The 25,322-nt window shown below is 43.8% G+C and overlaps 1 protein-coding gene across 6 annotated transcripts in view; it reads right to left on the bottom strand.

Moving 5' to 3' along the window:
• Positions 1-7,682: 7,682 nt before the first annotated feature.
• TUBGCP5 (tubulin gamma complex component 5) overlaps positions 7,683-25,322 on the bottom strand; it is a 31,987-nt gene continuing 14,347 nt past the window's right edge. Inside the window, exons 11-23 of one of the 6 annotated variants that reach the window (XM_019753217.2) lie at positions 24,832-25,034; positions 23,696-23,811; positions 22,318-22,583; positions 21,182-21,380; positions 20,369-20,557; positions 19,420-19,602; positions 13,830-13,914; positions 13,612-13,732; positions 12,941-13,119; positions 11,755-11,880; positions 11,050-11,138; positions 9,410-9,510; positions 7,683-8,060 (exon numbers count right to left, since the gene is read on the bottom strand). In XM_019753217.2, coding sequence (XP_019608776.2) covers positions 8,014-8,060; positions 9,410-9,510; positions 11,050-11,138; positions 11,755-11,880; positions 12,941-13,119; positions 13,612-13,732; positions 13,830-13,914; positions 19,420-19,602; positions 20,369-20,557; positions 21,182-21,380; positions 22,318-22,583; positions 23,696-23,811; positions 24,832-25,034 — 1,904 coding nt within the window. In that variant the 3' untranslated portion in view covers positions 7,683-8,013. Of the gene's footprint in view, positions 8,061-9,409; positions 9,511-11,049; positions 11,139-11,754; positions 11,881-12,940; positions 13,120-13,611; positions 13,733-13,829; positions 13,915-19,419; positions 19,603-20,368; positions 20,558-21,181; positions 21,381-22,317; positions 22,584-23,695; positions 23,812-24,831; positions 25,035-25,322 lie in introns of those variants that run through there. The other 5 variants (XM_074317260.1, XR_012491051.1, XR_012491053.1 and 2 more) reach the window with 5 other exon arrangements.

The raw sequence follows: 25,322 nt of genomic DNA, 5'->3' as shown, positions 1-25,322 counted from the left end.
TTACTAAAAAGGAAAGAATGAGTGAGCCCAGTATTATCATAAAATGGACACATCTCAAAATTATTCTGTAACTTTACCAGAGACCAAAGGTTAACACGTTGACAGGTGTGAGCAAGGCAGCAGAGTAGGGATCCCCAGGCCCCCATCCCACAGAAGCAAGGAGTAAACACCATGCTGACCAAAGCAGCTTTGTGAGAACTCTAGAAACCAGCGAAGGATAGGCAGCAACCAAACGAATGCACAACCAAGAAAAAGTTGCACTCAAAATGTCACAAAGATTTCATGGCATTTTTGACCATAATTCTCCACTCCCTCCCTGGTGTGGAACAATTAGGAGGAAGCCACTCAATTTCTGGTTCCTCCTTTAGGGTGGAAGGAAAAAAGTGGAAGTTGTTTGCAGTGTTATGACTTGTCTGGGACTGTGGGGGGGTGGTTTTCATCTTGCCTGAGTCCGTGCTGACAGGAAGGGTGCCATGATGGAAAGCTGCAAGGGGATTCAGACCTGTGGGCCCTGGGGGCAAGAGATTATGGGGAGAGGAGTACAACTGAGCATCTCAGGCCCTGAGAAGCAAGGTGAGGCTTGTAGGGAAATAACTTTTAAAAAAGCAGCTGTGTACACAGGGGAATTGGAAAAAACAAACAAACAAAACACAAAAAAGGCCCATGGACAGAATAGCCCGGATGATACAGATTAGCTAGCATGTCCCTAGGTAGACAGGGAGGTCCCTGGTGGAATAAACAAGACAGCCATATCCTGAAACTCCAGGTTTTGAAATCACTCCTTTGCTCCAGGACATAATGTAACAAGGCCTTGAGATTAATCATAAAATTCCTTTTGGCCTGACAAATGGAGCAGATCTGATAGGTAAGAGTGGGTTACTTTACTAATTCTTTTAGGATGGGCAAGCAGAACAAACCTGGTAGACGAATTTCATTAGAAGGCGCCAATTCCCTTCCTCAAACAAGTTCCCTTTTTCAAACAGCTCCCCTTCCCCAAGCAGGCAAGGGAAGGTATAAAAGAGCTTTTGCTTCAGTCATGGGGCACCCCCCATTCGGGACCCCCTCCCGCTCGGGAGCTGCAACCTCTTCTCCTGCCTCTAATAAACTATCCTCTTTTTAAAACTTTTTGCCTCTCCCTGGTCCGTGTTTCCATTCTTCGGCTTCACCAGACACGATCCCTGCCCACACTCAGAAAGTGCCGGCAGATCCAACATCACCTCCATCACTGAGACCTAAGCCTTCACGCTGTGCTGGTAAGAGAAGGTCTTTCCCACATGGAGGCTGTCCGCACGTACCTTTTTTCTTTTTTTTTTTTTAATTAAAGTTTATTGGGGTGACAATTGTTAGTAAAGTTACATAGATTTCAGGTGCACAATTCTGTATTACATCATCTGTAAATCATATCGTGTGTTCACCCCCCGCCCCGAGTCAGTTCTCCCATCACCATATATTTGGTACCTGTTTTTTCAAACGCCCGATTCTCAACAAATCTCAAGGCATACAAAGAAGCGGGGGAAATATGACCCATTCAAAGCAACAGAATAAATCGGCAGAAACTCACCCTAAAGAAACACAAGGTTCAGACTTACTTGACAAAGATTTTGAAACAAGTCTTTAATATGCTCAGAGAACTAAAGGCAATCAGGAAAACAAAATATGAACATATTTTGATAGGTTGATACATGAACAAAATGAGAATATCAACAGAGACAGAAATTATATTCAGTTTCAGGTCTAGCATGTCTGGAGCTTGAAAGTTGCCACTGTCCTACCAAGTAAAATGTCAAATGAACTGAAAATCAAATTTGTTAGGTCCATTAGGGAATTGAGCTCACAGGGCAAACTGCTGACACATAAATTGGAGACAGACAGAAGAGTCAGAACTTACCAAAGCAGAACCCCATGACAGAAACCTATGTATCAGGGTAAGAAAATCTAAACTGAAACTGACAGCAGTGGGAGGCTCAGTGTGAACCAGACTGAGTAAAAAACTCCCGGAGGGATCCAGCCTCACAAGGTGTGCCCACTGTTTTGAGTTTTTTTTCTCCAGGAGCCTTACCAGGTTCTCACAGTGAAGATAGCAGAGAAGTCCCCTTGTGCTTTCAGCATGGGGAGGGGAACAGGAACTGTTGTGAAAGAGGCCGGAGCACTCCTTTCTTAACCGAGCCTATCTTACTAGGGTGTGAGCAGAGTGAGGGGAACTGCTCAATGCCAGCCCCCTCTAGCCATCCTGCCCAGCTGAGGGAGGGGAAAAGGGGAGAAACACTTGAAGTTCACAGCCCAGGAGCACAGGCTTAGTAAAAGCTTGAGAACAAATCATATTCCTTGTCAACGATGAGGCACCAGGTCTGAGGGACTCACACATGGGCCTCACTGATGTGGGGAGGACGCATCCCTCATTCCTCACCCAGAGCAGGTATTGACTAAGGACAACCGGGAGCTAGCAGAGAAATTCTTTTCCTCCTGGCAGTTTACGTGGTCTCTTGGCCACATCCCGAAGTACGGAGCAGCATACTCACTCACACCCACAGCTCTCCTGCCTCCTGTCACTGGAACAGTAGGTCATACAAGTGGAAGCACATGCATCTTTGCAGGTCTGAGTGCTGGCAGACCCACCACTCCAGATAAAACCAAGTAAGCTTCTTAGCACGTGCCTCTTTGTGTCAGTTCCCTCCCCCATCAGCTCCAGCCCCTGGCAATGACTTATCTGCTGTCTGCCCTAGGTTTTGTCGTTTCCAGAATATCATTTTAAAAACCCACACATTATGTAGACATTTCAGGATGGAGTCTTCCACTTAACATTGTTTTTGAGATTCGATTCATCCCAATTGCTACAAGTTCCCATCTTCTCATTGCTGACCAGGATTTCTTCGTATAAATTGGTACCATTGAGTCATTCACTGGTTGATGGACATGTAGATGGTTTCTAGTTTGGGGTACTTATAAATAGAGCCACTATAAATAGGTGTTCAGGTTTCAGTGAGAACATACATTTCATTTCTCTTGGGTTAGCACCTAAGAATGGGATATGTTTAACGTGATAAAAAACGGAAACACTCTCTTAGGAAGTGGCCATACCATTCTGCATTCCTGGCCACGATGCAGGAAAAGTACCACATCAGGACCTGGGATTGTCAGTCTGTTGTTTCGTCTGCCATTAATAGGTGTGTAATGGTGTGTTTGTGCTGAAACTTTTTTTTTTTTTTTTTTTTTTTTTTAAGATTTTTAGCCGCGGCTGGGTGGCTCAGGTGGTTGGCCCACCATGCTCCTAACACCAAGGTCACGGGTTTGGTTCCCACATGGGCCAGTGAGCTGCACCCTCTACAGCTAAGATTGTGAACAACGGCTCTCCCTTGAGCTGGGCTGCCGGGAGCAGCTGGCAGTCATTGTGGGCTGCTGTGAGTTGCAGAAAGATGGACGGCAAACGAGTGCCTCAGCTGGGGGAGCGAGCACAAGGCTCATAATACCAGCATGGGTCAGGGAGCATGGGTCAGGGCGTCCTACACAACTAGACTGAGAAACAACAGCTTGAACTGGAGTTGGGGAGAGTAAGGAAAAAAAAAGATTTTTATTAAAATGTAGCTAATATACAGCATTGTACAGTAGTATCTCAGTTTTCGAATGTCTCCATTGACGAACATTTCGGTTTACAAATGCCGTAAATGCTTCGGTTTTTCGAACATACCTCGGAAGTCGAACATGTCACGCAGCTTCCGCTGAGTGCAAGATCCTGAGGCCTAGCTGTCGGCTGTTTTCCAACGTTTCAGAACTTGAATGGCCTTCCGGAATGGATTACGTACGAAAACCGAGGTACCACTGTATTAGTTCTAGGGATACACTACAGTTATTCAATATTTATAGACCTAAAGAAGTGATCACATGATAAGTCCAGCAACCATCTGACACCATACCACGCTATCACAATATTATTGACTATATTCCCTATGCTGTACATTACATCCCGGTGAACTGTTTTATACTTGGAAATTTGGACTTATTCCCTTCAACTTTCCCTTTTTTTCAGTTACAGTTGACATTCAATATTATTTTGTATTAATTTCAGGTGTATCACATAGTGGTTAAACATTCATAGTATATATGCATATACAAGCACACACACAGACACACCACACATACACACACCCCGGGGGTGCCAAAAATGTACATATTTTAAGAGATGTTATCTATATATTACTTTTTGAAGTTGAGTTGAATTATGGTAACAATGCGTAGTATGTCATTCATTCAAAAGATGGCATTAATCAAATGAATGTGTCATTCATTGTATTAAAATACCATATTTAATACAGCTTTTTCCTTTCTTATAATGTGTATACATATTTTTGGCACCCTCTCGATAATTTAAGAAGTGATCCCCCAGACTAGTCTAGTACCCACCTGGCACTATAGTTATTACCATATTATTGACTATATTCCCTAGGCTGTACTTTACATCCCCATGACTAATTTTGTAACTATCAGTTTATACTTCTTAATCCCTTCACCTTTTCACCCTGCCCCCTAACTCCCTCCCATCATTTCACCCCAACAAATCTAGTACCTGACACCATACAGTTATTACAATATCATTGACTACATTCCTTATGCTGTACCCTACATCCCCATGACTACTGTGTAACAACCAGTTTGTACTTCTCAATCCTTTCTCCCTTTCACTCACTCCCAACCCCCTCCCATCTGGCAACCATCAATATGTTCTTTGTATCTATGAGTTTATTTTGTTCTTTAGATTCCACATATAAGTGAAATCTCACTGCACCTGTCTTTCTCTGACACTCCCTTCTGTGCTGAAAATTTTTAATGACTTTTTGGAATTGAGGTATAATTTACATACAGTAAAACACAGATTTTAACTCCCCCGTTTGCAGAGTTCTGATGAATGTACACACGTGTCACCAATGAAGCCACAGAACATGTCCAGCTCCCCTCTGCCCCTTGTCAGGTGCCATGCTTACCCAGAGACAACCCTGTTCCAACGTCCATGACTGCACACACATTAGGTTTGTCTGTTTGCTAACTTTATATACATGGAGTAACACAGTATGAATCCTCTTCAATCTGGCTTCATCAGCATAGAGCTCTTGAAACCCATCTATGCTGTTGTGTGTGTCAACAATGTGTTACTTTATTTAATTTTTTTAAGGCGGGTGCAGCTCACAGTGGCCCATGTGGGGATGGAGCTGGCAACCTTGGTGTTATTAGCACCATGTTCTAACCAACTGAGCTAACCAGCCACCCCAACAATGTGTTACTTTAAACAAACCAACTTCCTTTTTTTTTTTTTTTAAGATTTTATTGGGGAAGGGGAGCAGTACTTTATTCATGAACAGTGTATACTTCCAGGGCTTTTTCCAAGTCAAGTTGTTGTCCTTTCAATCTTAGCTGTGAAGGGTGCAGCTCAGCTCCAGGTCCAGTTGCCGTTGCTAGTTGCAGGGGACGCAGCCCACCATCCCTTGCGGGACTAGAGGAGTCGAACCTGCAACCCTTGGGTTGAGAGCCCGCTGGCCCACGTGGGAATCGAACTGGCTGCCTTCGGCGTTAGGAGAGCACGGAGCTCCAACAGTCTGAGCCACCCAGTCGGCCCAAGCAACTTTATTTCTGAGAGCAGTTTTGGGTTCCCACACGCACAGCCACCACTGTCCGCATCCTGCAGCTCAGCCATCTACCTGGTGGGGTCCACGAACCTACATAGAGCCACACTTTACATGCGGGTTCCCTCTGTGTTGTACATCCTATAGGTCTTGTATCCACCACTGTCATCTCACCCAGAGTCACTTCACTGCCTTAGAAATCCTCTGCTCCCCCATTCATCCTGCTTTCCTCCCAACCCGATCCTTTCACTGTTCCAGTTCTGCCTTTTCCAGAATGTCAGAGCTGGAATCACACAGATGTCACAGCACCATCTGTTTAAAAATTTTCCTTTCTCCATTAAATTTTTTGGCATCCTATTAAAAAAAAAAAATCAACAGACTATCTATTTCTTGACTCTACTGCATTAACCCATCTGTCTATCCTTTCACCAGCACCACACCCACCGACAGCTTTACAGGAAGTCTTGAAATACGGTAACATAAGTCCTCTAACCTCCCTGTCCTTCAAGATTGCTTTGGTTATTCTAGGCCTTTCAATATTCACATCAATTTGAGAATCAGCCTGTCATCTACAACATGCTTGCTGGAATCACTTTGGATTGTGTTGATTTTATAGGTCAGGTGGGAAGAACTGGTATCTTAATCATATCAAATCTAATTCTAAATACTCATTTTTCCAAATGAAAATATCTCCTTTCCTAAACATCCTATAAATAAACTTACCTTTTATCCCAGGGTCAGAAACACTGATAACTCAGTTTACAAAAGAGGTGCGTTTTGCTATGTTTGCTGTGATGACTTTTGTTACGCACACAGAACTTTCTGCCATCCCTGTTTACAACTTGACTCCTCCATCAAGCTGTTTTACAGGAGCAGATGCTCCCATTTACGTGGACAGGCCTGGGACTTACAGTAGCAGATCGGAAGGACCTCGCATCTCTTACACCTGGTAGGTTACACTGAAGAGTCTTCTGGTGACCTGGAAGTAGCCATGCATCCGAAGGCCTCCTCAGTCCATTTCTTCCAAAGCCCAGAGCCGGGCTGGCTCCCAGGAGGGGCTGTCTGCTTGCAGATGGTGCCTGCGCGGCCGGGTAAGTACTATCAGGTCTGAGGGCCAAGGAGCCCTGGTGCTCAGCTCTGAGGCTATTTGGGGTTCAGTGGTTATAAAAAATAAGTAGCAAATATAGTGCTGAGTCATAATTGCTAGAGACCTTCAAAAATTATACAAAGAAAATGGAAAAACTGAATGGTAAGCACAATTTTAGCTGACAAATATTGCTCAGAAATGGCAAATAATAGTATGTACCAACAGTTGGCCCTATGTAAGTTGGCTTTTACATTTACTGATACTGGTTGAAGCTACTTTCCATTTTGGAACTTCCCAGGCATATAAAAATACATTTTTCAGGGCCGGCCCGGTGGCTCAGGCGGTTAGAGCTCCGTGCTCCTAACTCCGAAGGCTGCCGGTTTGATTCCCACATGGGCCAGTGGGCTCTCAACCACAAGGTTGCCAGCTCAACTCCTTGAGTCCCACAAGGGATGGTGGACTGCGCCCCCTGCAACTAAGATTGAACACGGCACCTTGAGCTGAGTTGCCGCTGAGCTCCTGGATGGCTCAGTTAGTTGGAGCACGTCCTCTCAAACACAAGGTTGCCCAGTTCGATTCCTCAACTCCCGCAAGGGATGGTGGGCAGCACCCCCTGCAACTAAAATTGAACACGGCATCTTGAGCTGAGCTCCCGGATGGCTCAGTTGGTTGGAGCGCGTCCTCTCAAACACAAAGTTGCCGGTTCGACTCCCGCAAGGGATGGTGGGCTGTGCCCCCTGCAACTAGAAACGGCAACTGGACCTGGAGCTGAGCTGCACCCTCCACAACTAAGACTGAAAGGACAACAACTTGACTTGGAGAAAAGGCCTGGAAGTACACACTGTTCCCCAATAAAGTCATTTTCCCTTTCCCTAATAAAAAAAAAAATACATTTTTCAGACAGCTAAATCTAAGAACCTTCAGGGAAGACAGCATGGAAAACTAGCTATAGAAAATTTCTGTGACCGAGCAAAAGGAAAACATTTAAGGTGTTTTAACTTATTTTTAATATTAATAATTAATTTTCCAAAATGACACAGCTCACAGGTAAAGGTACAATACTGCAAATCCAGAGCTTACAGTAGGAAATATAAATAGCCTATATACACTTTGCACGGTTGACACAATGTTATACACATAAACCTACATAATATCCAATGAGCTTCAGAGAAAACACCTGCAAACCCACTTGTCTAGACAGTAGACAAGTTTTAAAAATGAACCAAAATAAAACGATTCCCACTTCCCAGATTCATGCCGTGGAAATGCACGTGTGTGAAGACTGAGTCTGGGTCTTTATGACACGGAAGATACTTAGCTTTGCTCCATTCCGGCCATGAGTGACAGGGCTAGAGATTCCACTGTGGGAAGAATAAAAGTAAGGTAAAAAGAATAGGTATAAATATTTGAAAATGTCTGAATAAGGCTTTAATAAATTCAAAACTTTAGAGTATTTAAAGATATTTTCTATTTCTAATTAAAATACTGAATACTTTAATGTATAATAAAGATGACAATCCTCATCAAGTACAAACAGAAAATGTATGATTGATTTCTATTTCAGATCACCTGAATTTTGAAAAAAAAATATCTGGGCATTTCACTGAGCCAATCACATTCGTTCCACATGTCCTAACACCCGGAGTCCATTCATAACAAATGCTATGTCCTAACCTACAACTGGAAACTACCTATGTAACTGTCACCCAGTTCCACAGGTGAGTGCCACAGTGTTTCCTCTAACCCATTTCCTACACGGTATTTAAGAATGTTCAGCTCTTCTTAATGAGCATATCACAAGTTGAATAAGCAGAAATAGGGAGGAGGTTACCCGCATAGTTTTCCCCAAAAGATGCACAGAGAGATTCTACTTAACCCTTGTTTCTGCAGATTAAACAGCTCTCTGATCCTGTGACTCACCCCACAGACTTCTGCCTGCTCACAATGTTTGTCAGGAAGCCTTGGGCATTTTTGCTTTTTTTTCTTTAAATTAGTTCATTGGGGTGACAACTGTTAGTAAAGTTACATAAATTTCAGGTGTATAATTCTATAATACATTATCTATATCTCACATTGTGTGTTCACCACCCAGAGTCAGTTCTCTTTCCATTACCATATGTTAGACCCTGTTTCCCTTGGGTGTTTTAAAACTGCTAAAAGAGGGGTGGCAAGTTGGCTGAGTTGGTTAGAGCGTAGTGCTCATAACACCCAGGTCGCCAGTTTGATTCCCACATGGGCCAGTGAACAGTGCCCTCCACAACTAGATTGAAAACAACGACTTGACTTGGAGCTGATGGGTCCTGGAAAAACACGACTATTCCCCAATAAAAAAAATTAAAACAAAAACAACAAAAAAAACCCGAAATCCCCTATCTTTTTAAAAGGAATAGTTACAAAGGCTACCCATGATAGGAAAGCGAGACTGAAATCTATTCTGCCTCTGCTTTATTTACTAATAGTTTTAGAAACCCATGAATGTAACAAATGATATACTAGAAAGCAGTCTTTAGTCTCAGTGTTTCACATTTGATATTCACTGGCCCCGTAGTAATTCTGAAAAGACAATTCAAAGCATGGCAAAACGGCTGAGGGAGTTTGCAGGTGTGAAATGGTGAAAAGTCTAGTTCATAAGATCAGTACTGAAACAACGGCATACAGCCTTAGCACAATAAAATGTAAGTGCAGGAACACTGTAACGTGGTGTACTCACGGTGGGGAAAGGATCCTCTACAGACGGCTTTGTTTAAAATGGTTACAAGAAACATATGGCAGTTTTTAAAATCAGACTCCATTTTCTCTATAGATTCCAACCTAGGAAAGAAAGTACATTTCAATTCAAGTCAGTGTATAAGGAGTTAATAGGTAGGCCATGAGATATCTTTGGAGTAATTGCAAATGTACCTCAATTTAATTATTTAGAATCCTAATTACAAAGACTGTAAAATAAAAATTTTCCTGCTCTACTTTAAAATAAAACTAGGACATTGTCTGAAGGAGTGTCACTATGATACGCAACCACTGAGTTCTAGAGTTACGGTGGCTATAAGTAAGACATATAACCCTCAGTCTAAAAATGATTTAAAAGCTTTTCATTATGGGAAATCTGAAGGAGAGAACCACCCGTGGACTTCCACGCACCCACCCAGACAGACCGATGTCACCCCAGCCCCACATTTGCAGAAGCAAATTTGAGACCTCACAGCATTTCAGTCATATTTTGGTGTGTTTAAACATAGACTCCTTTTATAACACAGCTATAATACCATTTGCTTAAAAATACTTCACGATTTTTCAGTATCATCAAATAACTAATCAGTGTTCAAATTTCACATTGCTTTCCAGTTTTTCACTTTTTTGCTGTAACTATGAACCAGGATCGATTAATTTCCATCAACTGCAATGTTGATCTAGTTCTAAATCCTCTCCTCCTCATCTAGTGTGATGTCCAGCGAGTGCGCTGGCCAGTAAACACAAACCAGGACGGGTCATCGCTGGGGTCTGCTGAAGTGGCGTGATGGGCACCTGGGGTACCTTCTGCTGTTTTTAAATCGTTATCTAGTCCTGTGTATATTTTAAAGGCATCCATAATAAAAATTTAACAAAACCTATGTAACAAAACATGAATGTAATCTAAGGGTATTTGCTTTCCTAATTAAATATATACTTCAGATTTTTCTCATTGTCTTGCCGCTCCTGAGAGAATTGCACAATTCCTGATGCTGCCTAGTTTCAATGAACAGATTCTTCAATGCTTCCTTAAGTAGAAGCAGTATGTGATGTGTCACCAAGATGACAAAAAGGTTCCCGGTGGCTCAGGCGGTAAGAGCTCCATGCTCCTAACTCCAAAGGCTGCTGGTTTGATTCCCACATGGGCCAGTGGACTCCCAACCACAAGGTTGCCAGTTCGGTTCCTCGAGTCCCGCAAGGGATGGTGGGCTCTGCCCCCTGCAACTAAGATTGAACACGGCACCTTGAGCTGAGCTGCCGCCAATCTCCCCAATGGCTCAGTTGGTTGGAGCCTGTCCTCTCAACCACAAGGTTGCCGGTTCGACGCCCGCAAGGGATGGTGGGCTGTGCTCCCTGCAACTACAAAACGGGCAACTGGACCTGGAGCTGAGCTACGCCCTCCACAACTAAGACTGAAAGGACAACTTGAAGCTGAACAGCACCCTCCACAACTAAGACTGAAAGGACAACAACTTGACTTGGAAAAGAGGCCTGGAAGTACACACTGTCCCTTTCCCCAATAAAATCTTTTCAAAAAAAAGAAAAAAAAGGCTCCCAGAAAGCAGCCAGATAAAAGGGAGGCTGGGCCACTCACAGCACAGATTCTACAAGCCTCGTACTCACTGCCATGCCCCCAGGCCCGCCTGCCAGCCGTCCGCAAACATGAGAGCCAAGTTCAACACCTTCATGATGGCTTCTTTCACAAAGCTGACCTGCAGACAAAGCCATGGGCAGAACACAGGCGCTGTAACTATGCTTGGACAGTGACACCAAAACTTTTACCTAATACTATGTCAGAGAAAAAGCTCATCAGTGCAATGACTGCCTTCTGTGTGCAAGAAGGGTGCCAGGCTCTGAACAAAGTGCACTTGGAATTGGGCCCCACCTACTGCGCCGGGGACACAGGTGGTGTCAGCAGCACAGTCCAACAGAGAAAACCACCATTTCCTGGGACGGCCATTCAAACCCACCAGTGACAGGGGCACGTAATGCCAAAGGCTGTAATGTGACTTAATCCCACACGTTCACACTGAGGTGGACACACTTCCTAACTGAAGCCCTATTATTCCAGAACTCCAGATAAAATTTTCCAACTGAATCCAAGTGCTGTGCAGACAGGACAGGATGGCAATACCGTTCTCATCTGCTTCTCTTAGACATAATTTCTGGTAATATGGCACAAATTTGTAACCTCATCTGATCTGATCTTTTCTTACAGAATAGTCTACAGAACAGAAGCTTGGTAAGGATAAAACTCCAAAGCAGAGAGACAACCTCCGTCGGACAGTTTCATTCCTGCCTCAGGGGCCAAGTCTGCAGGTGACGTACCTTTTCTCTCAGCAGACATCGATCATGGATGGTTGACAGATACCTATAGTGAATTTTAATCAATTGATCTAAATCCTTGGCTTCCTGGATTTGATGCTGAAACTCCAGTCCTGTACTGTGAAGAATCTTGGAAGAGAAAGATGAAAAATTCAGTCAGATTTCTTCGAGACCTTGTGTACCAACCTCTTCTGCTCCTCCCAAGTTCTGCCTTCGATAATTACATCTGCAAAGTTTATAAAGTACTGCTCTTTAAAGGCTGGCATTATCCTGGAATGGTGACGAGGCCCGTCTCTCAGGACACCCACTTGCACAGTTAACAAATGCACACTCTGGACTTAGAGCATTCCTGGTGGGCAGGGGCAGTACGTATATCATACCACACAGAAAACGCACTGACTGTCATTTAAATCATCAGGTAAATTGAATTTACATGTTTTTGTCAGTTCTTGAAAGGAAGCATAAATGTACTTCAAATAGAGAACAAATTAAGCAAAAACTTGAAACTCCTACCATCTACTCTCAACAATTAGTGGCTTACGTGGCCCTCTGAAGGCCCCAGATGCAGGCAGGGGAAGCAGACAGCAGTCTGCCTCAGGCACGAGGTCCAAAATACAGGCCTCAAGGGCTCACTTCATCTAAACTGGGTTTTGGAACTTATATGCCAGATGCACTATACATGTTTTGGGCAACCACTTCAAACGCCAAGTGAGTACTGTCTTCCAGTAATACTGCCACTGTTCACATAGCTGAACTGTTTCAGAACTTCCCCTAGAGCTGGTTTTAAGATGTGTTAAGAAAAATGTATTTGTAATGAGTTACTTCTTGTTTTCAAGAAAAAGTATGTAATCTGGCCCCCTCTTCCTCCTCACAGCCCACACCAGCTTGACAGATCTGGGCTGCTGCTGGGGACCACTGTCACCGCTGACAAAATTGAAAGGACCATGTGCCACGTTCTGAAGGCAACTCCAGAGCAAGAACGTGGCTATGCCTGCCCTGGGGTTGGGGACAGGAGGGCAGCGGTCTCTGGGCCCATGTGCCCTGGCATGTTCAAAACACCTGCCCGCCACACTGCCATGCTGTCTCGTGAACAAACTTTCACATCTATAGTCTGTAAGGATTGTGTGGACGCTTCTGTGACTATGGCTCTGCCACAAGGCGCCAGGACCGAGGTGGAAGATATACAGACCCTGGTCATGATGTAGTTGTGTAAGCTGTTCACGAAGTGCATGAGTTTCACTCTTAAGAGGAACAGACGATGAGTCTGCTGTGTCACTGGTTTCTTCTGTGGGCCAGACTGAGCAGCCGCGTCCTGTTCACACAAAAGTCCTTCTTTAAGCTGTGGTTTCTTAGCAGTACCAGTCAGTTCTGTAAAAGATCAACGAGCAGAGTGGATGGGGAGCGCTCACACCTGACCCCAGCACTGCATGGGCGGGCCCTCCGTCTGGTGCTCACCAGCCCAGCAAAGGGCACCTGCCAGATGCGCACCAGCAACCATACCTCCAGTGTCTCTGGAAGGTAAGCTCGTGAAAAATTCCCCGCATCACCTTGGTTATTGCTGCCATCAAAAATGTAAACGCCAAGTCCCATTAACTTGGTACTACACATTTTCATGGAATCTAAGAATTGTTAAAATCTTAATTGCTAAATTTGTAACCAAGTTATTGTATTTCAGATTAACTGTACATACACCTTCCTGGTATCTCATTCAGGAAAGTTAATTCTGACGTCTGTAAAAATGCTGCGATAAATACATGTCATTTGGCACTTGTGTAGACATAAAAAAATGACTCAAGAACACCAATCTCTTTTTGAGGGCTAAAATTAAATTATGATTTAGCTGTTAAAAACACATCTTACCACCAAATAATAAAACATCCAGACTATACTTTGCCCACTTTATTTGCAATAAAAGAAGGAACACCTGATTATAAATTTTCTGACATTCCAAACTTATAACAATGTCCACAGGCCATGGAACCTATGAAAACAAAAAACAGAAAATTAGAATAGGAAGTAACCCATTACTTGCACGTTTTAACAGAAACAATGTTCTTACAAAGAGTATCAGCACCCACCTTGTAGCTCAGGGTCAGACCATCTAGGATATGAACAGGGAGTTTCTTCTTAGCTGTGTCGACATTTTCAAAAGATATCGATAGACTAGATTAAAAAAATTTCAGTTTTAGTTTGTGGGAAAAAATGCTCATGCAAAAATGCTCTCAAAAACAAACCACTATTATTTTAACATTGATTTACATCTATATTCCACACAGGAAACTGTATTTCATAAAAAGGCTCTAAATAGTCCAATAAAGGCATCTTTTCCAGCATACGTTCCAGAACAGGAATTTGGTTTTAGAAATAAGAGAGGAAAAGTTTTCAAATAATGGGTTTAGCTACCGTGTTTCCCTGAAAATACGACCTAACCGGAAAATAATTCCTAAAATGATTATTTTATTTTTTATTTTTAATGTTAGAGATCTTCTCACTTTAATAAACAGAGATTTTTCTGCATTTTTTTTAACAGGACTTTATTGGAGAACAGTGTGTATTTCCAGGACTTTATTGGGGAACAGTATGTTTTTCCCAGGACCCATCAGCTCCAAGTCAAGTTGTTGTCCTTTCAATCTTAGTTGTGGAGGGTGCAGCTCAGCTCCAAGTCTAGTCGCCATTGTTCAATCTTAGCTGCAGGGGGTGCAGCCCATCATCCCTTGCGGGAGTCAAACTGGCAACCTTGGTGTTAAGAGCATGCGCTCTAACCAACTGAGCCTTCCAGCCGTCCAGGAGCTCAGCGGCAGCTCAGGTCAAGGTGCCGTATTCAATATTAGTTGCAGGGGGCGCAGCCCACCATCCCTTGAGGGAGTCGAACCGGCAACCTTGTGGTTGAGAGCATGTGCGCCAATCGATTGAGCCATCCAGCTACCCAGAAGCTCAGCGGCAGCTCATTGACTTCATTCTAGTTGTGGAGGGCGCAGCTCGCTGGCCCTCGTGGGAATCGAACTGGCAGCCCTGTTGCCCAGAGCTTGCACTCTAACCAACTGAGCCACCTGTCCACCTCCGCTAGCATGATTTTTAATAAGACATCCCCTGAAAATATAGCCCTACCGTGTTTCCCTGAAAATAAGACTGGGTCTTAGATTAAGTTTAGCTCCAAAAGACACATTAGGGCTTATTTTCAGGGGATGTCTTATTAAAAATCATGCTAGGACTTATTTTCCAGCTAGGTCTTATTTTCGGGAAAACAGTATAAAAAAGAGAAACTTAACAACTGTAGTCTGTTAGGAAAAAAGATGAAGTCAGGGAAGAGGACGCAACTTTAATGGGTGGGGCACTTAATTCTGGTAAAATTCAGGCAATCGGCTCAGACGGGCGTCCCTCTGCTGAGGGAGGTAAGGGGACTGCTCTCCTGGCCCCAGGAGTGTGCAGGTGACAAGAACAAGTCTGCTTCCAACGTGAAGGTGTCACTCGCACTGCTGTCCCCACTCTCCTACCGCTGGTTTGAATGGGCCTCTCAATAGAAGGCCAGCACCTGACAGCGCACGGAACTGGTCCTGTGCCCAGCACGCCAGGGGCTCCTAAGTGTCCTCACCTCACGTGACCCTCAGGGCAGTCATGCCAGTGGACTGCGCCATCATGTAACTGACCATGGCTGCAGAGGCCCTGAGTGACCTTGGGAGGTTCGTGGGAGACAGAGGCAGAGTGATTCACCACCAGAGAGGTAAAGGGCGGCCTGTGATTTATGAATTAGCTAATTCATTTCATGTCACAGGACTAATCAGAATTTTGTTAGCTTGTAAGTCTGTTACATGAGCGTCAGCTAAGTATTTAATAAACACCCACTGAATACCTAATTTGTCAGGTGCCAAGCCAAGCAGATGATAGATCCCTTCTCCCCTCGAGGCTCACACCACAGAGCAAACATGCAGAGTCACCTCCTATCACCCAGGGGACGCAGAGCTTTGTAGGAGAGCAGACCACTGCCAGGCGGTGCAAATGGGAGAGCACGTCACTGGAGGACGTAGGCCTGTGAACACTCCTACAGTGGGGGAACCAGAAGTGTTCCAGACCCGACATGTAAGCTGTGGAAGGGGAGAGAGATGATGTCTACATGTTTACGTGTACAAGGCAGGCGCTGGGAACACGGGCCACAGTGAGAAGCGTTCCCTCACGAGCAGCTCAGCCTGTCTGCTCTGAGGCCACGAGGAGCCTGAGTGTGAGTGCCGCAGGGAGCTGCTGGTTCACTGCAGTCACGCTGGTGGCTGCTGACTGCGCGAGGCTCAGCGGAAGGGACAGAAGCTCAGACACAGCTGGCTGGGAGGCATCAGAGGACCTTTCGATGGAGCACCGAGGTAAGGCAGAGCTGACCAACCAGGGGTGTGTGGGGGCGAGGACAGGGTGGTCCTGGATGAACCACAGACCGCCTTCGGGCACCAGGAGAACCATGCTGCCGACCAGACACAAAGGGATGAGAAACATGAGCTCCGTATTGGGTGCATGACTGACATTTGAGCAGTCACGGGGCTAATGTCACTGACTCCCAGGGGGCACTGCATCCACCAGTGGGGAATGGAGTGCCCCAGGCATGAGTGCTGAGCAGGAAGCTGCTTGCCAGGGGCAGGTGGAGGGCAAGGGGCAGCCTTGGCACTGGTGCTGGAACCCACTCAGTGACTCTTGGCAGGGACTTTGGGAGCCTGAGAGCAGACACACACTCAGAGCACCTAGACGCCATAGCAGAAAGGGTCCCGACGGTGGCTCATTTGTCCTGAGTTAGTCTACAAATGAATGAACCTCAATAAAAATACCATCAAGGTTTTTGTTTTGGTGGAGCCAGTCAAGCTGATGAGAAAGTACATTTGGAAAAATAAATAAGCTAAAATAGCCAGGAAAACCCTATTGAAACAGAATGCTACTGGCACATGTGAAAAATCTAGGAAGAGACCCAAATGCATGACTTAAGTGCATATAAAAATTTAAAGATCAAGGGTTCTCAAATAAATGGGAAAAAGATAAATCTCTTTTTTTAAAAGAAATAAGTGATGGGAACCAACCAGTCATTTGGAAAAAGATAATTGGATCTATTTCTCATGGGTTTTACCTGGATAAGTTCCAAATGGATCAACATCTGAATATAAAAAAAAATCCATTCAAGCATTAGAACAAAAGATGAGTGAATTTGTTTATAACCCAAGAGGGAGTAAAACTTTATGACTCAAAATCCCAAATAAAAGACTGATACAAAACTAAAAAACATCCGCATGTCAAAACAGTAACAAAAAATCGTTATACCATAAGCAGAAATAAAAAGACAAGTGTCAAATTGGGAAATCAAAATCAAAAACTTCTAAAAACGGAGAGGATAAGGACCGCCGACCTGATACTGACAGAAACAGTGTCAGAAGACATGGGCAGCTCTCACTAGAAGAAACATAAAACTTAGCGTTTGGATAGATGCCTAAGCTCACTCGTAATTAGGAAAATGGGAATGAAAACTACACTGAGATACCATTTCTCACCATCAGACTGGCCACCGTGCGGAGAGTCTGTGGGGAACGCTCCTACACACTGCTGATGGGATGAGAAGGATGCAGCTTTCGTGAAAAGCAACTTGGGGACAGCTGGCAGAATTACACACGTTTACCCTTCCACCCAGCAAGCCCATTCTAGAAACATACTTCCAAGTTACACTGGCAAAAATACGAAGTGGAATGTGTAAGACCAGTCCCTATATACGTGCATAGCAAAAGATCAGAAGCCCAAATGTCCACCAACAGAACAAGCGGGAAGGGCCTGCAGACAGAGGGTCTGGGATGCGTCACTGACGTAAGAAAAAGGAAGCAGGCTTGGAGAGGGTGCACTGTGTGCTGTCTCTTGTGTGACGTGTGAGCAGGAAAAGGCACATGTTTTTGGTTTCAATAAACACAGGAGGATAAAATAAAATCTACTAACAATGGTCACCTACAGGGAAGGAAAATACGGGCAAGGACGGATACGGATAGAGGCCAGATTTCTCTAGAAGTACCTCTGTGCCAATGATTTCAACTTGAGAAACATAGTTGTTTTACCTAATTAAAAAACAAAACTGAATCAAGGTGGGGGAAAAGCAAATCCTAAAAGCAGAAAATAAAACAAACCAACCTGACCCTGTATCAAATTGGTGGTGAAAGCACAGGGAGAGTTATTCCAAGTGACCTTGTACTGTGAGATTGTGACAACTTGAAAGTACAGGAAAACAATCATACACGTTTTAAACTCTCAGTGGGCTTGTTGCTGTTGTCACTTTGGGATCATTACTGTTTATTGAGAACCAAATCCAGACGTGTTATGTTAATGTGCTGGGAAGCATTCAAAGGAAGAGATGAAAGGAAGTCAGAATTGGACCCTGTGAACTCTAATATACACTGGAAATATGAATATGAGCTTATGGTTCATTTTTCTCTTCCTACAGATTTCCTAGCTCAGAGAGCCCAGAGAGCCCAGAGGCAGTGACAACCCAGGACCCACGAATACTCTGGCACCCAGATGGAGGGCTTTTTAAGCCACCAAACAACCAGGACGTGTGCTGGTGGGAGAGGTGCTCTAGCCTGGAGCAGGAGGTACACAGGACCAGCCTGGACATCAGTCCCAACGGTAAGGTGCTCTCCTGTGTCACTGGGGTCCAGTGAAAGGCTTCCCTCTGGGTCAAAATGGGACAGTATGAGCAACAAAAAAGTAATTAACAGACTGAGACATTAAAACTAACAAAATCCATGAGTTTCTACTGATATTGAAAAACAACCTTTCTGGGGGTTGCTGGGCACTAATCTCTTATTATGAAAAGAATGTAACAGTTACCCTGCTTTGGCCCACCACATAATTGATGAAAATTCTGCTTTTATGGAAGAATCAAAGGTAATGAAAGAATGCATACAAATAAAAGGAATTATTTTATCTCCTACTCGGCAGTACGCACTCAGCAATGACAACATGGACGAACTATTATCACTATTACTTTTGAAGGGCCGCGGAGGTAAATGAGAAAGATAGCCGAGAAGGACCTGGGACAGGAAGGACCAGCAAGCAGGGTGCAGGGTGTCTGCTTTACAAAGCTCTGGGGGCACCGACCCACAGACCTGGTCCAGCTGCTCAGCGGGCAGCTGATAGGCAGCAAAGGGCTGCTTAGCAACACGGCCAGGGATAAGCCAACGTACAGATTGGAAGCTCACAACTTTGCCCATTCAGTGGTGGAATCTATTTCCCACTCCTGACTCAGTCTGACCAACAGCAGCACATGGGGAAGTGAGGGCCTGCAGGCCTGGAGCTCAGGCTGCCTCAGTACACCACCTCCTGAGACCACCACACATGAGGCTAGTGAAGCTGGCTGGAGGCGAGGCCACTGGAGCAGGGAGGTGCCACAGCTGATGGCTGGCACGGATTCCAGTCAAGTGAGGGAGGCCATCAGGGCCTGACTGGTTGCTCGGTCCCATCTCAGCGTGTCCTTCCGCTTAGTGGGCAAGTCACTTAGCTACCTGCTGACTCAGTTTTCTAATATGTAAAATAACATTAGTAAAATTCATAGGGTTACTGTGAAGATTAAATGAGATAATGTACATAAAAATGCAAAGAAGAGTTCATGGAACATGGATTACTATGTAATATTTAAAATGAAAGGTGCCTCCCATATTTTACCGTGAACTATCTTCAGGATAACGTTGTCCTACTGCTTCTTGGAGCTGAACGTTAAGAAAAGACACATTTTGCCAGGTTTCCTTTTCTCTTATTTTATCAAAAATTGAGGTGTAGAAGTCATACATGGTATCTCCACCTTCCATTAAAAAAAAATTTCTCATGGCCTGTAAGTACTCCACCAACCTGAATGGAGAGAAAATAAGCAACATGAGACAGGATTCTGTATCAGTACCAGGTTTTGCTACCAATTTCAGTGACACAGTTTACACTCTACATTTACTAAAATCACAAATACTAACACCTCTCAAATACTTCGTTAAAAATAAAAACAGTGTATGTTTCACTTTAATAATCAGAAAGAAGTTATTTTTTTCAAAATGTAGAAAATTGGGCAGTCACAAAAGTGTAAGAAAAAGTTAATGCAGATGCTAACCATTCTTAACCATTTGAGGTATTTCTTTGCAGTCTTTCTTTTTCTGCATATTTAAAAAATATATGGTTCTCACCATATTATATATCCCACTTTTTAAGTTTTAAGAACATTTTACATTATTTAAAACTGCATAAACACAATTTGTATGAACTTCATGAAGTTCACACGTGACACAGATAGGCCATGTTCATGGATATGTCATAATTCAAAGAACTAGTCAAGCACTACTAAGTAACAGCATGTTTTTTCCTCTGATAGCAGATTTTGTGACGGGCATTTTTGTGCAACAAGCTTTTTCTGTTTTTCTTTTGGAATACAGTCTCAGAAACACACAAAGAATTGTATTTCACAACATAATTACGAAAACATTAATGGTTGATTCTCTCAAAAGAAAACTGTACTGCATATCTCTTTACGACTCTAATAAAAATTTGAAATACAGGATTTAAAATAATTCCAGCTGTTCTTAAAGTCCAATAAACTACCGACTACTTTCAAAATGACACTCCCGCACACCTGTAATCTTTTTTCAGCGTTTGCATGAGGTTTCCACAGCAATCGAGATACTGCTTGTCAATATGAGGGTAGAGGCAAGATCTCAGCGTTAATTCAAAAGTCTGGCACGTAACAGATTCGGACGATCTATCCATTCGTATATCTCCACCAGCAAACTTCTCATGAAAATCACTCTGTTCCAAATACAACCTTTAACATAAAAACATGAGTCTTCTTTCTAAAAGCTGATCTCAACAGAACTCGCTTAAATAAAAACTCCAGAATACCATTTAACCTTTAGTCTTAAAATTACCAACTATGACAGAAAGACAAAACCTTTCCTGTAAACATACTCTGAGTGGACCAGTAGTTCAGGGTCACTTCTGCCTTCAGGGTCTAGGACTTTAGGTGTGTCTCGCCATTAGGGCCACTGGCAGTGAACGGCGGGATCCCGTAAAAGAGCACCATGTGGGTACTAAGTGCCTGAAAGAACCCACGGGCCGACGTATACTTTAGGCAGACAGAGGGTCTGCCTATGTGTTAGATGCCCACGCATGACCCAGACGTAAGTGCATCTTCCATAGGTGACAGCACTCCCCATGAGCCTAGGGCACATGGTAGGTCCCCTGTGGCCTTTCACAAGCAACAAGGAGGCCAAACTAGACATCTGAAATCAGTGAACACAGTATCTGCTTGTACTGCATTCCCCGGGAAGGAGAGGCTACAAAGGTTTTTATTTTGAAGGCTGGAAAGCCCTACCTGGCAGAAATAAACAGTTACTAAAAACTGCACAGATTCTGCCATTTCAATCATCCAAACCTTGCAGTGTTTCACCTTGCAAAGTTGATTGCCAGCAGTGGGTCATGGACGTCGTCCAGTTCAAGATGCGCTTCAGCGATGGACTGCATCTTAATCAGTTTCTCCCTGGCCACTTGCTGCTCAGGGAGGACCTGCGCAGTGGGGTCTTCTCCATGTCGCAGACGGGACTGCACAGATTCCAGGAAGAGGGTATACAAGCTTTTTCTTTCTGCATCTGAAACATAAAGAAATGTATCAGGTGAACTGCGATCTAGTAAAAACCATTCAATAACATTAAGAAATATTCTGTAATTGTATCTGAATATCGCCTGGTATTTTTCCTTTGGCCTAGGAGAGTTTATCCCTGTATCATTACCTTTATAGTACAGTCTGACTACACAGTTGCGTAGCTTCTGCTACAGCTACAAAGTTCGTGGTTAAACATTCGAAGTAAAAGCTAATTTTTTTCTGAACAGAGTAATACCCTAAGCAGGACGCTTGAAAATAAAGTTACCATGGCACTGGATAAGCAGTATGACAACACTAACAGAAATTGTGGAAAAAACACTTCAACAGTGACCCCAGAAAGCTCATTACATTTTATTCTTCAGTCAAAAAGGAAATGTCCCGAAGTGAAAGTTTCAGAGTAGATACAATTAACACAAAATAATTAATGTAACATTAAGGTGATTTACAAGCAAAACAACTAAGGGTCACATTTATACTTCTCAAGTCTTTTTAAGTCAGTTGATAAATCTTTAAGTACACTGTTTGAATTGCATCAAAAAAGACTGGACATTATATCAAGATTTTCTTAATATCCATGATCAAGTCTGAACTGCTCACCAACGAATTCCTACCTGCCAGGGTTCATGGTCTTTAAGAGCTAAATGCTGCATGGCATTAAACGCCAGAGACTCATTCCTTAAGGACCAGTCCCAAGGTACAAGGGTAAGGAAAAAGCACGTGGAACTGTCACTGCCTTTCAAACACAGTGCTAAAAGTCCTCAATGAGGACACTCTCTTCTCTATCAGGAGCAGCATGATTGCAGTTTGAACGTGGTGGTGGTAAGTGCTATGTAACCAAAGGCACTGACCAATTTCACACTACAAAACAGTGACGTATCTCAGGATGACACAAGTGATGAGGGAGACGCAGAGGAAAGGCCCACCTCTGGCCGTGGCCTGGCCCGTAGGGCTGTCCGCCACCTGCAGGTTCTTCAGCAGCTGCATGGACTTGCCAGCCATTATGATCTGCTTGAGGACGGGCCTGAGGAAGGACACCATGGTGTGCTGCCTGCTGGGCCCCCGGTCACTGCCAGAACTCGCACTAGCGCTATCACTCACTTTTTCTTCATTTTCCGTCTTTTCTGATACACTGTACAGCGTGTAAGTGGCATACCAAAAGTCTCTGTGATTTACCGGAACATTTTTGTTTCTATGGAGATTGAGAAGAATATTAAACTTTAAGTTTTCTCCCTTAAAAACAACGGCGTGTCTGTTCTAGCTCTGGCATATTATCTAGACATTTGAAAACAGTCATATCAATTATTGGTAAAACGAAGCAATCTCCATGCAAAAGAGGGAGGATTTTATCTTGACTTCAGTTTAACATAGAAATGTGGATAAGCACTCTGAGTGGCGTAGGTAAATTTTAACTAAGTAGAAGGTTTCCTGAATTGGAACTAAAGAAAATATGGTGAATCTGTTCTTCTTTAGAGGCAGAATAACAATTGACCCATTTTGCCATCTCCTGGGAAAGTAATCCCCAGACTTCCACCTCTTTTTCCCATACAGATTCTTAACTGAAAACTGCTTTTAAAGAAAGAAATGAGAGTTACTCATTATCCTCAAAGAATAGTCAGAATCCCACTTTTACAAAATTCTCCTGTGAGACAGTTGAAAGAGAACACGAGAAACATGAGATTCAAGCAGAGAAAGGCTGGCTCATTCATATGAGCGCTGTGTAAACAGGGCGGCCTTTGCAGAGACCTGGGGACGTGAGGTTATCCTGTCCTTCCCGCTGAGTTAGACAGGTAACTGTCTATCAAAAGCACACATCCAAACAGAGCCCACAGGTTCAAAGTGAGCTGACAGTGAGCGCGGTTACACATCACAGTTCCTATGATTCTGCTCAGAAAAATCAATTACCCGCAGGGGTAAAAAAGAGTTGCTCATTTGGAGAAATAAATGTACTGGAGGCATATTCTAGAATATTTTCTATCTTTCATCCTACGAATAATTTGTAATGGAAAGAACTGAAGCCATCTGTTTTCACCTTGGCCCCTTTTTATTGGGAAGCAGTGTGCCTTTGAGCATACCTCCATAAATACACTTGCACTCAAAAAGACACTGTGCTAAGAAAAGCTGGGAACGGACACGAAACTCAGAATACTTTTGGGCTGGCACCTGACGTCTTCTCTGAGTGCAGCAGAACCTGCCTGTGTTGGCCACACAGCTGTGTCAGTGGCACCACCCCCTTCACATCACGTGGAGCAAATGACAGCACGTCACTGTACCATGGAGGGTGGGATGGCACCTGGCCCTCACCTCTGGATGATGAATTCCCTGGCGCGGTCACACAGGTGCCCGTGCGCTATCCACTCGTCCACCGTCTGCAGGTAGGGCCGCACCGTCTCCACCCAGAGAGAGAAGAGCAGGGAGACCTACGGGCACAGCACGCCCACCCCTCAGAATGCCTTCATCTCTGCATGAGATGAGACATGACACTTCTCAAATGCCTCTTACAAAGTGATTGGTTTTCTGTGTTTTTTGAAACAAAGAAATTAAAAATCTAAAACATGCTATAAACTCCTTATAAAAAACTCACCTAGACGTGAGATGACCACATTGTCTGTGGTCCACACCAGGACTCTCTTGAGAGTGAGAGTTACCAGGGACACCAGCTCATTCTAAATGGGATCGTCCAACCTGGGCGACGGTTATGCTAGCTCAATAGTGTAGTTAACACAACGTCCATTAAGAATGAGGCAATGAGTTCATTCTACTCTACTCACCAGCAGGACAAAAAGTGCCTTGCTGACAGAAGCCAACCCCCTTTATACGGACCAAAACGGTGGGAAAGCAAAGGGACACCAGGAGACATACCAGAAACACGTGCCCAAACAAACCTGTAGCTTTCCAGAGTAGTCTCTGGTTAGATTTGTACCTTTTTTTTTTTAGATTTGTAGTTTTTTAAATTGTGGCAAACAACACATAAAATACACTATCAACATCTTTAAGTGTACAGTTCAATAGTGTTAAGTATGTTCACATTGTTGTGAAAATAGACCCCCGGAACTTTTTCATGCTCGGAACTGCAACTCTGTAGGCATTAAACATCTCCCCTTTTTTCCTTGCTCCCCAGCACCTGGTACCACCATTCTACTTTCTTCCTATGAATGGGACTACTCTAGATGCCTCATATAATAGATTTGCATTTTTATTTAAGAAAGGGTTACTTTAATATCTTTATAAGTCAGCTAGGTATTTTTCACATCTTGCTTTTATGTTTTCATGACCTTGGCAATGATAATTTAGAAGCTGATTTAAAAACCCTGCACAATTGTCTGGCACAGTATGATGTGAGCACCCTTTTGGCCCAGAGCTATGAGAGGCTATCCAGTACGCCTCTGGATGGGCAGAATGCAGTCCCACATTCTAGACCAGATGAGGGTCCTACGTACGGTTTGCTCAGACGCTTCTCCAACACTGTCATATTCAAGAATGGCCTTGTACAGTGTGTTAAGTAGGTGGGATGCCCGAACGACATTCCGAGTGTCAGGTGGAACTTCTGCTACTCCGGTACTGAATACTTTGTGCAGAACCTTGAGCTGAGCCAGTCGAGGTGACAACTTGTCCACTACTATTGCAAGAGTTATCGTAGTATCTGCAAAAAACGAGAAATCACACTCATTAGCAAGGAAAAGTATCTGCGTTCCAATGTGACAAAAACGTTCGGCCACGTGGAAAGGCACAGCAAACTGGAGGATGGTGGGTTTTCATCTCATATCACATGGGGTGAATTTTCCTAAAGAAAGAACTCCCTGAAGAAAAAAAAGACAACTCAGCAGAAAAATAATATATAAAGGAACTGACAGTTCACGGAAAAGGAAATATGAGTGATTCTTAAATATACACACAGATACTAGACCTCACCTGTGATGAAAGAATGAAA

Source organism: Rhinolophus sinicus, linkage group LG13 (genome assembly GCF_036562045.2).
Source record: "Rhinolophus sinicus isolate RSC01 linkage group LG13, ASM3656204v1, whole genome shotgun sequence".
Lineage (NCBI taxonomy): Eukaryota > Metazoa > Chordata > Mammalia > Chiroptera > Rhinolophidae > Rhinolophus > Rhinolophus sinicus.
This window is presented reverse-complemented; position numbering and strand designations above follow the sequence as displayed.